Source organism: Haliotis cracherodii, unplaced genomic scaffold (assembly GCF_022045235.1).
Source record: "Haliotis cracherodii isolate W230 unplaced genomic scaffold, xgHalCrac1.p SCAF_14, whole genome shotgun sequence".
NCBI classification, from domain to species: domain Eukaryota; kingdom Metazoa; phylum Mollusca; class Gastropoda; order Lepetellida; family Haliotidae; genus Haliotis; species Haliotis cracherodii.
In genome coordinates this window covers 22,338,766-22,351,330 of record NW_027266269.1, presented here as the reverse complement: position 1 = coordinate 22,351,330, position 12,565 = coordinate 22,338,766, and the positions used below count along the sequence as shown (strand labels likewise).

At 40.7% G+C, this 12,565-nt stretch overlaps 1 protein-coding gene across 1 annotated transcript in view; it reads left to right on the top strand.

Moving 5' to 3' along the window:
* The first annotated feature begins 3,112 nt into the window (after window positions 1-3,112).
* The window catches only part of LOC139461080 (uncharacterized), a 70,149-nt gene continuing 60,696 nt past the window's right edge, over window positions 3,113-12,565 (top strand). Inside the window, exons 1-2 of the mRNA XM_071242597.1 lie at window positions 3,113-4,156; window positions 4,666-9,043. Coding sequence (XP_071098698.1) covers window positions 3,113-4,156; window positions 4,666-9,043 — 5,422 coding nt within the window. The remainder of the gene's footprint in view (window positions 4,157-4,665; window positions 9,044-12,565) is intronic.

Genomic DNA, 12,565 nt, shown 5'->3' with positions numbered 1-12,565 from the left:
CTTTTTGATTTGGCCATTTGTGTTTAGATATAAGTTATGCCATTTTTTGGTGATTTTCTGTTTGTTGACACTTTTAATTTCTGATTTGGAGATGGGTAGGTTTAAGCTTATTTCTGGGATTTTAAGGGATAGTTTAGCTGCTTTATCGGCGTTTTCATTGCCGTATATTCTATGTGGGCGGGGATCCAAATGAATACCATTTGTATGCCTGCCTTAGTTAAATCGTTTGAGCTTTTTAGTATTTGATTCATTAGTTCAGGGCGGTTTTTGGTGTTTATATTTTGGAGTGCTTGTAGTCCACTGAGCGAGTCGGTAAGTATTGGGATTTATTTTGTTTTTTAGATTGTTGATTATGAAGGGCTGAGGCCATGCCCATTAGTTCGGCCGTGAATATTGATTGATTGTTTGGGAGTCGGTAGGATTGTGTGGCTTTAGTTGGTTGTGTGATGTGGACTCCGAAACCTGTGTGTTTGGAGATCGGATCTGAGGAAGTCCTGGATGTAGTTTATTATTTGACCTTTGGGTCCTTTTTTTTGTAGTTTTTGTATTATCCGTCGTACCATACCATGTCGAAAGCTTTGGAGAAGTCTAAGAAGATGGATGTTGTGTATTGTTTGCTGAGTTGTCCTGCTCTAAACCGGCGAGCTTATCCAAGGATGAGCGGCCAGGAGTGACACCACTTTGATCTGGGTTAATGATGTTATTTTGAGTTAGGTAATGTTATAGTCTGTTTTTAGCCATAGATTCCATTACTTTACATAAGTTTGAAGTTAAGGAATTGGTCTATAGGAGTTAGCCTGATTAGGTGGTTTATTAGGTTTAGGGATTGGTATGACTAGAACCTGTTTCCAGGGAGTAGGTACCTGTCCGTTTTGATAGATGAGATTGTATAGTTTAAGTAGTGCCTGGAGTAGTTTAGGGGGTCAGTTTTTTAATTATTTGGTAGGAAGTTAGGTCCAATCCTGGGGCTGTGCCATTTTTCCTGTTTTGGATGACGTAGAGAGGCTCCTCCATTGTGTAAGGGTGTTTATTTCTAGGTTGTCATTATTTGGTTCTTTGGTGGATTTGTTTTCTGTTTTAAGTTTATCTTGAAATTTGTGGCTAAAGTTGTTGTTACTGCTTACGGCCGAAAAGTGGTTGGCGGGGTTATTTGCCTTTTCGGCGGTGTTTGTTGAATTATCAATGTTACATGTTTTTAAAGATGTTTTAAGCCTCTAATAGCGTGGATTTTTGCGCCAGACCGTCTGTACGGTTATTTATTTCTTCACAGACTTTTTTCCAGTTTCTGGTTTTAGCTATTTTGACTTTGAACTTGGTGGTTTACCTCGTGAGCTATTTTTAGATGTTTATAGTCGCGTTTGGCTTTATTGAAGGCTGATTGAAGTTAACGTCTAGTTTGTTCTGTTTCCTCGTTCCACCATGGTACCGAAGGCTTGCCTTTTTTAAGTTGTTTGAAAAGGGATGGAGGTAGTTTGCTTTTATTATGTAATCTGATAGGTTTTTACAGTAGATTTCTGGATCATTATTTTCTAATTCGTTTAAATTTGCCTGATTGCAGATCACTTGAAATTGGTCCCAGTTAGCTTGGTTATAACGGAATTTTGGTTCTTGATTTTCTGTTTGTATTGGTACGTACACATAACAACATGACAGATACTTTAACAACTTTTTTCCAGTTATGGGAATAAAAATAACAAACAGCAGATATTGTTGGGTACAGGATAACTCATTGGCGTGTGCCGTATGGCCATTTAATAGACTATTTCCGATTTTGAGTTATTTTGCATTTCATCGATGTCATTTGGAGCCAAACGGACTGTAGTGTTTTCTGCCAAATTCCTTTGGTTCACACAAAGGGTTGTGATGTACTGGTTGTTAGCCACTTCACTAAATACAATGAAACAATGTGGGGGACATGGATGACTCAGGCGTCTAAGTCGCTGTAATTTGCTGTGTGGTTTTCATCTTCAATACGTGGCCTGAACCTAAAGTCGTAGATTCGAACCAAAGGTGCGCACTGATTATTATTCCTGGTCACCGCAATAACCATGCCCATACAATTTGCTATAGCGCTAAATACCTGCATCACTTCTGACTTTCATCCTACATTAAGTTACCACACCGTGATATGAATTAAATACTGTTCAAATATGCATCTAACCCAAATCAAACCTGTCATTATCTATCCAAGAATGCTCATCACTACCTCAGTTTGTTTAAAGGATGAATCGGAACGTAACATATTTTTACATTTTCATCAGAAGTCTGACACTAGTCGTCACTCAAATGTATTCAGACATGATCATCGCCTAACAAGCTTACATGACATTCCTAAATTTGCTGTGGTCTGTTATTGAAGGTTTTCACAAAACTGGTGCTCAAGGCAAATGGCTGACACATAATGCTATACTGTCAAACCTATCGAAAACATAATTTAACCCACATAATCTATAAACCTGAAGATTAACAGGATAGAAACTCCCCAAAGTATATTCAATTTGTTTTGGTTTGTTTTCTTCTTCAGAAACCCCGAGAGACCCGAGAGTACATCACATAAGAGGTACACCTTGTCTCGCTGATTGTCATGGCTGTACTCAGACATACAATACATAGGTATTCCGGAATGACCACTATAACCTGATGATGATGAGCAAAGGATAAAAGTATAATATAATGAAGACATTTCATGTCAATTTCTGTCAGTATGAGTACTTAATTTATCTATTTTATGTGGACGTCATATATTTACTTGAACTGAGTCGATGTTTCTGCTGGTGGACCAAGTCTGCAGTTTTGTCTTGAAACTAGTTTAGTTGTCCAATTTAAAAAGGATGATACAAAAAGAAGGAGACAGTTGGGACAGAATAAAAGTATCAATGTATCCAGATTGCTGTATCTATAGTTATTCAACTTAACGGTTGTCAACTGTACATACTGATACTGGTCAAAATTTATCTTTTAAATAGAACGGACAAAAAAAGAGATCAAGATATGGACAGAGGATCGGTTTAAGATGTCATTTGTTGACGACATTGTGAAGAAGATTGAATCAGGACAGCACTGGATCACAATCACTGGTAATGCTGGTGATGGGAAGACAACAACAGCCTACATGGTGTTGGATGAGATGATGAAGCAGGGCAGGGAGGTGTTTCACGTGAAGGAGCCTGACCAGTATTACATCCTGACAGAAAATACCAACCAAAAAGTCAAATTTGTTGTTATGATGAATGATGTCATAGGTGCGTTTGCCTTGGACAAACTAGCTTTCAACAAATGGAAACCTGTCATCTCTGACGCCCTTGAAAATATCAGAAAAACTAACAAGTCTGAATTCTCAAGCACTCTGACCATTATCTTTGTCCACAGGGCTAACGTTCTCAATGAAGCACGTGGCAGTTTTGACAAACATACACTTGACATTGTAGGCAAGGAAGCTCTTACATCTCTTGCTTCACTTCCTGAAACAGAGCGCATGGAAAATCTCCAGTATCACCTGACACTTGCAGGTATTGTTAACATACCAGAGTGCAGGAAGAAACAGGTAGTTTGTACCAAGACACCACATGGATTTCCACATTGTTGTCAAATGTTTACAGAATTAAAAGCTAAAGGAAAACAAGTAGACATTGAAAAATTCTTTTCCTGTCCTCTTGAGTGTCTTGATGACATCACCAACACACATCTGCAGAATGAGGAAACAAAGGAAGTGTTTAAGACTCTGATGAAACAGGATGGAAAGCTTGACCTGAATGAAAAAGACGATGACAAAGAAAGGAACCATCTACTGTCAGTGTCATCTCCTTTGTTTGGAAGCTACCTGTCAGACAACAATGGCATGATAACGTTCTCACATCCCTCAACCTATGAAAGTGTAGCACATTGCATTGGACAAGTAGACGTAGTATTTGCAATCAAATATTTCAGCTTCTCTTACATAATGCAGAGCATGAAATTTATGGAGACCCAATGCATTTCGCGGAATGTCATCAGTGTTGCTCCAACCAGGATTAATATTAAAACATTTTGTGAAAGACTTACGCAGGCTGTGGCCGACGGATTGTTTTCTGTCCTTGAACATGATTTCTTTCAAAAGGAAGATTTTTGTAGGGAGTTCTTTTCATCTTTGATCAGGACCAATAATCTGAACTTGGAAGTAAGTAAGAAAAAAGGTCATGAAATATAGAAATAACATTTTGTAAAGACAATGTGTAATGTAAAGGCTATGTTCACGTGACCCTTTGTGTCCATTGCGTTCAAATGCATACTGTGAGTACATTTTTTAGCAGAGTCCCTATCAAAACCAAAACTCACTCACTCCCAAATACGTTTCACACTTTCCTCATCTTGCGTGTGAGGTGAGAGGTACGCACTTGTCCCCTTATATAGCCAAACTAGCTTCCGGAACATTCCATAAAATCCTTGATTAGTCTAACGGTACTAGAACATTACAGATTATAGATTACACTTGTCCACACAAACATCTAAACTATGACCACTGCTTACATTAAAATAGTACTACATTCCTGACAACTAATGTTCTAAAAACACAATGATATGACCTTTTACTGAATCTCAGCAGAAACAATGCAATACACTTGCAATAATTTACATTGCCATAAAACAATATGTATAAGAATTCTTGTTACGAATATTTTTTTTCAGAATAATAACCTGGTGGCACTTGACAGCGAAGACAACAATGGAGACACCATGTTGCATGTTGTGTCAAGATGTAAAAATACGACAGCTATCCAAGTTCTTCTGGAATATGGTTCAGATGTGAACAAGGGTAATAGGCGGGGTAAAACAGCCTTCCATAATTTGTGTGAAGGCGAAGGTGTCGATGCAAGTGCTCTAAAGCTGATGCTCAAACATGGCGCGGATGTCAAGAAGGTGAGCGGGGATGGCGGAACAGCTCTTCACTGTCTGTGTACTGCAAGTACTGTCGATGTTGCAACTGTGGAACTGATGATCAAGAACAACATTGATCTGAATTGGGCTGACGGGATGGGATATACAGCTCTTCACTATTTGTGTGCACGTAAGGATGCAGATTCATCTGTCTTTGACCTGATGATTAAACATGGCGCTGATGTCAACATAGTGGGTGTGGATGGCAAGTCCGCACTTCATGTCTTGTGTGGAGAAGGGGATGTTAACTCAAATAATGTGGCCCTACTGATCAAACATGATGCTGATGTCAACAATGCTGACGAGGATGGCGTGACATCAATTCCATGTCTGTGTACTAGAGATGATGTCAATGAAAGTGCTGTCAAACTGTTCTTACAAAACGGAGCTGATGCCAACAAGGCTAGCTTGGAAGGCAGGACAGCCCTTCATTTTGTGTGTACTAGGGATGTTCTCAAGGAAAGCGTTGTCAAACTGTTGTTACAAAACGGTACTGATGTCAACAAGGCTGACGTGGAGGGCTTGACAGCACTTCACTATCTGTGTGCTAGGGATGGTGTCAATGAAAGCGCTGTCAAACTGTTGTTACAAAACGGTGCTGATGTCAACAAGGCTGGCGTGAAGGGCGTGACAGCACTTCACTATCTGTGTGACAGGGATAATGTCAATGAAAGCGCTGTCAAACTGTTGTTACAAAACGGAGCGGATGTCAACAAGGCTGGCGTGGAGGGCGTGACAGCACTTCACTATCTGTGTGCTAGGGATAATGTCAATGAAAGCCCTGTCAAACTATTGTTACAAAACGGAGCGGATGTCAACAAGGCTGGCGTGAAGGGGGTGACAGCACTTCACTATGTGTGTGTTGGAGATGATATCAATGAAAGCGCTATCAAACTGTTGTTACAAAACGGAGCTGATGTCAACAAGGCTGAGGAGGAGGGCTTTACAGCACTTCATTGTCTGTGTGCTATGGATGATGTCAATGAAAGCACTGTCAAACTGTTATTACAAAACGGTGCTGATGTCAACAAGGCTAGCGTGGAGGGTGTGACATCACTTCACCATCTGTGTGATAGACATGATGTCAATGAAAGCACTATCAAACTGTTGTTACAAAACGGTGCTGATGTCAACAAGGCTGACGTGGAGGGCATGACAACACTTCTCCATCTGTGTGTTAGGGATGATGTCAATGAAAGCGCTGTCAAACTGTTGTTACAAAACGGAGTGGATGTCAACAAGGCTGGCGTGGAGGGCATGACAGCACTTCACTATCTGTGTGTTGGAGATGATGTCAATGAAAGCGCGATCAAACTGTTGTTACAAAACGGAGTTGATGTCAACAAGACTGGCGTGAAGGGTGTGACAGCACTTCACTATCTGTGTGATAGGGATAATGTCAATGAAAGTGCTGTCAAACTGTTGTTACAAAACGGAGCGGATGTCAACAAGGCTGGAGTGAAGGGCGTGACAGCACTTCACTATCTGTGTGCTAGGGATGATGTCAATGAAAGCGCTGTCAAACTGTTGTTACAAAACGGAGCGGATGTCAACAAGGCTGGCGTGAAGGGGGTGACAGCACTTCACTATGTGTGTGTTGGAGATGATATCAATGAAAGCTCTATCAAACTGTTGTTACAAAACGGAGCGGATGTCAACAAGGCTGAGGAGGAGGGCTTTACAGCACTTCATTGTCTGTGTGCTATGGATGATGTCAATGAAAGCACTATCAAACTGTTATTACAAAACTGTGCTGATGTCAACAAGGCTAGCGTGGAGGGCGTGACATCACTTCACCATCTGTGTGTTAGGGATGATGTCAATGAAAGCACTATCAAACTGTTATTACAAAACGGAGCTGATGTCAACAAGGCATACGTGGAGGGCATGACAACACTTCACCATCTGTGTGTTAGGGATGATGTCAATGAAACTGCTATCAAACTGTTGTTACAAAACGGTGCTGATGTCAACAAGGTTAGCGTAAAGGGCATGACAGCACTTCACTATCTGTGTTTTGGAGATGATGTCAATGAAAGCGCTATCAAGCTGTTGTTACAAAACGGTGCTGATGTCAACAAAGCTTGCGTTGAGGGCATGACAACACTTCACCATCTGTGTGTTAGGGAATATGCCAATGAAAGCGCTATCAAACTGTTGTTACAAAACGGAGCTGATGTCAACATGGCTGGCGTGGAGGGCATGACAGCACTTCACTATCTGTGTGTTGGAGATGATGTCAATGAAAGCGCTATCAAATTGTTGTTACAAAACGGAGTGGATGTCAACAAGGCTGGCGTGAAGGGGATGACAGCACTTCACCATCTGTGTGTTGGAGATGATGTCAATGAAAGCGCTTTCAAACTTTTGTTACAAAACGGAGCTGATGTCAACAAGGCTTACGTGGAGGGCATGACAACACTTCACCATCTGTGTGATAGGGATGATGTCAATGAAAGCACTATCAAACTGTTGTTACAAAACGGAGCTGATGTCAACAAGCCTGACGTGGAGGGCATGACAACACTTCTCCATCTGTGTGTTAGGGATGATGTCAATGAAAGCGCTGTCAAACTGTTGTTACAAAACGGAGTGGATGTCAACAAGGCTGGCGTGGAGGGCATGACAGCACTTCACTATCTGTGTGTTGGAGATGATGTCAATGAAAGCGCGATCAAACTGTTGTTACAAAACGGAGCTGATGTCAACAAGGCTGGCGTGAAGGGCGTGACAGCACTTCACTATCTGTGTGATAGGGATAATGTCAATGAAAGTGCTGTCAAACTGTTGTTACAAAACGGAGCGGATGTCAACAAGGCTTTCGTGGAGGGCGTGACAGCACTTCACTATCTGTGTGCTAGGGATGATGTCAATGAAAGCGCTGTCAAACTGTTGTTACAAAACGGAGCGGATGTCAACAAGGCTGGCGTGAAGGGGGTGACAGCACTTCACCATGTGTGTGTTGGAGATGATATCAATGAAAGCGTTATCAAACTGTTGTTACAAAACGGAGCGGATGTCAACAAGGCTGAGGAGGAGGGCTTTACAGCACTTCATTGTCTGTGTGCTATGGATGATGTCAATGAAAGCACTGTCAAACTGTTATTACAAAACTGTGCTGATGTCAACAAGGCTAGCGTGGAGGGCGTGACATCACTTCACCATCTGTGTGTTAGGGATGATGTTAATGAAAGCTCTCTCAAACTGTTATTACAAAACGGAGCTGATGTCAACAAGGCATACGTGGAGGGTATGACAACACTTCACCATCTGTGTGTTAGGGATGATGTCAATGAAACTGCTATCAAACTGTTGTTACAAAACGGTGCTGATGTCAACAAGGTTAGCGTAAAGGGCATGACAGCACTTCACTATCTGTGTTTTGGAGATGATGTCAATGAAAGCGCTATCAAGCTGTTGTTACAAAACGGTGCTGATGTCAACAAGGGTAGCGTTGAGGGCATGACAACACTTCACCACCTGTGTGTGAGAGATGATGTCAATGAAAGCGTTATCAAGCTGTTGTTACAAAACGGTGCTGATGTCAACAAGGCTGGCGTTGAGGGCATGACAACACTTCACCATCTGTGTGTTAGGGAATATGTCAATGAAAGCGCTATCAAACTGTTGTTACAAAACGGAGCTGATGTCAACACGGCTGGCGTGGAGGGCATGACAGCACTTCACTATCTGTGTGTTGGAGATGATGTCAATGAAAGCGCTGTCAAACTGTTGTTACAAAGCGGAGTGGATGTCAACAAGGCTGGCGTGGAGGGCATGACAGCACTTCACTATCTGTGTGTTGGAGATGATGTCAATGAAAGCACTATCAAATTGTTGTTACAAAACGGAGCTGATGTCAACAAGGCTGGCGTGAAGGGCATGACAGCACTTCACTATCTGTGTGTTGGAGATGATGTCAATGAAAGCGCTGTCAAACTGTTGTTACAAAACGGTGCTGATGTCAACAAGGCTGGCGTGGAGGGCATGACAGCACTTCACTATCTGTGTGTTGGAGATGATGTCAATGAAAGCGCTATCAAACTGTTGTTACAAAACGGTGCTGATGTCAACAAGGATGGCGTGGAGGGCAGGACAGCACTTCACTATCTGTGTGTTGGAGATGACAGTACTGCCCAAGGGTTGATCCATCGTGATCCAGTGAACATGACGGAAGATGATGAGAGTAGAAGACATCAACGGTGTATTTGTATCTGCTGCTGATGAAGTAGTAAGAACTCAATCCAACAACACGTAATGATCAAAATGTGTTTAAACGAACTACTGATTCAATCGTGTGTTTATATGGACACGTGTGACAAGGTGAAGACTTAGTGAGATTAGGTACACGAAGCTGAGGGTCAAATGGCAAGACAGTACTTCACTCTCTCTCTTTCACTTAATGCCAACAAGAGCAAATGGGCCAGCATAATGTTGTTGGAAAGGTTTATTGCAAGGTTACAACATTGAAATGTTTGTTTGGGACTGTAAAAAAGTGTTAAATTTTCAAGACAAGCAGTTATATTTATATACACAGTACATACTAACATTTAAAAGGCAAGCGTACACATAAACCGAAACTGTTACGACTTCCGACATTTGCAGATTATGGTCAGACAGCGTTGGACGTATACGTGCCCATATCGTCATGCACATCATGCGATATGTGATTATTCTGCTACATGTGGGACAACTGAAATTTTTGGTTAAAGTTGTTGTTACTGCTTACGGCCGAAAAGTGGTTGGCAGAGTTATTTGCCTTTTCGGCAGTGTTTGTTGAATTATCAATGTTACATGTTTTTAAAGATGTTTTAAGCCTCTAATAGCGTGGATTTTTGCGCCAGACCGTCTGTACGGTTATTTATTTCTTCACAGACTTTTTTCCAGTTTCTGGTTTTAGCTATTTTGACTTTGAACTTGGTGGTTTACTTCGTGAGCTATTTTTAGATGTTTATAGTCGCGTTTGGCTTTATTGAAGGCTGATTGAAGTTAACGTCTAGTTTGTTCTGTTTCCTCGTTCCACTTTTAAAAGGGGTGGAGGTTTTTGCTGCTTTTATTATGTAATCTGTTAGGTTTTTACAGTAGATTTCTGGATCATTATTTTCTAATTCGTTTAAATTTGCCTGATTGCAGATCACTTGAAATTGGTCCCAGTTAGCTTGGTTATAACGGAATTTTGGTTCTTGATTTTCTGTTTGTATTGGTACGTACACATAACAACATGACAGATACTTTAACAACTTTTTTCCAGTTATGGGAATAAAAATAACAAACAGCAGATATTTTTGGGTACTGAATAATTCATTGGCGTGTGCCGTATGGCCATTTAATAGACTATTTCCGATTTTGAGTTATTTTGCATTTCATCGATGTCATTTGGAACCAAACGGACTGTAGTGTTTTCTGCCAAATTCCTTTGGTTCACACAAAGGGTTGTGATGTACTGGTTGTTAGCCACTTCACTAAATACAACGAAACAATGTGGGGGACATGGATGACTCAGGCGTCTAAGTCGCTGTAATTTGCTGTGTGGTTTTCATCTTCAATACGTGGCCTGAACCTAAAGTCGTAGATTCGAACCAAAGGTGCGCACTGATTATTATTCCTGGTCACCGCAATAACCATGCCCATACAATTTGCTATAGCGCTAAAGACCTGCATCACTTCTGACTTTCATCCTACATTAAGTTACCACACCGTGATATGAATTAAATACTGTTCAAATATGCATCTAACCCAAATCAAACCTGTCATTATCTATCCAAGAATGCTCATCACTACCTCAGTTTGTTTATAGGATGAATCGGAACGTAACATATTTTCACATTTTCATCAGAAGTCTGACACTAGTCGTCACTCAAATGTATTCAGACATGATCATCGCCTAACAACCTTACATGACATCCCTAAATTTGCTGTGGTCTGTTATTGAAGGTTTTCACAAAACTGGTGCTCAATGCAAATGTCTGACACATAATGCTATACTGTCAAACCTATTGAAAACATAATTTAACCCACATAATCTATAAACCTGAAGATTAACAGGATAGAAACTCCCCAAAGTATATTCAATTTGTTTTGGTTTGTTTTCTTCTTCAGAAACCCCGAGAGACCCGAGAGTACATCACATAAGAGGTACACCTTGTCTCGCTGATTGTCATGGCTGTACTCAGACATACAATACATAGGTATTCCGGAATGACCACTATAACCTGATGATGATGAGCAAAGGATAAAAGTATAATATAATGAAGACATTTCATGTCAATTTCTGTCAGTATGAGTACTTAATTTATCTATTTTATGTGGACGTCATATATTTACTTGAACTGAGTCGATGTTTCTGCTGGTGGACCAAGTCTGCAGTTTTGTCTTGAAACTAGTTTAGTTGTCCAATTTAAAAAGGATGATACAAAAAGAAGGAGACAGTTGGGACAGAATAAAAGTATCAATGTATCCAGATTGCTGTATCTATAGTTATTCAACTTAACGGTTGTCAACTGTACATACTGATACTGGTCCAAAATTATCTTTTAAATAGAACGGACAAAAAAAGAGATCAAGATATGGACAGAGGATCGGTTTAAGATGTCATTTGTTGACGACATTGTGAAGAAGATTGAATCAGGACAGCACTGGATCACAATCACTGGTAATGCTGGTGATGGGAAGACAACGACAGCCTACATGGTGTTGGATGAGATGATGAAGCAAGGCAGGGAGGTGTTTCACGTGAAGGAGCCTGACCAGTATTACATCCTGACAGAAAATACCAACCAAAGAGTCAAATTTGTTGTTATGATGAATGATGTCATAGGTGCGTTTGCCTTGGACAAACTAGCTTTCAACAAATGGAAACCTGTCATCTTTGACGCCCTTGAAAATATCAGAAAAACTAACAAGTCTGAATTCTCAAGCACTCTGACCATTATCTTTGTCCACAGGGCTAACGTTCTCAATGAAGCACGTGGCAGTTTTGACAAACATACACTTGATATTGTACGCAAGGAAACTCTTACATCTCTTGCTTCACTTCCTGAAACAGAGCGCATGGAAATTCTCCAGTATCACCTGACACTTGCAGGTATTGTTGACATACCAGAGTGCAGGAAGAAACAGGTAGTTTGTACCAAGACACCACATGGATTTCCACATTGTTGTCAAATGTTTACAGAATTAAAAGCTGAAGCAAAACAAGTGGACATTGAAAAAATCTTTTCCTGTCCCCTTGAGTGTCTTGATGACGTCACCAACACACATCTGCAGAATGAGGAAACAAAGGAAGTGTTTAAGACACTGATGAAACAGGATGGAAAGCTTGACCTGAATGAAATAGACGATGACAAAGAAAGGAACCATCTACTGTCAGTGTCATCTCCTTTGTTTGGAAGCTACCTGTCAGACAACAATGGCATGATAACGTTCTCACATCCCTCAACCTATGAAAGTGTAGCACATTGCATTGGACAAGTAGACGTAGTATTTGCAATCAAATATTTCAGCTTCTCTTACATAATGCAGAGCATGAAATTTATGGAGACCCAATGCATTTCGCGGAATGTCATCAGTGTTGCTCCAACCAGGATTAATATTAAAACATTTTGTGAAAGACTTACGCAGGCTGTGGCCGACGGATTGTTTTCTGTCCTTG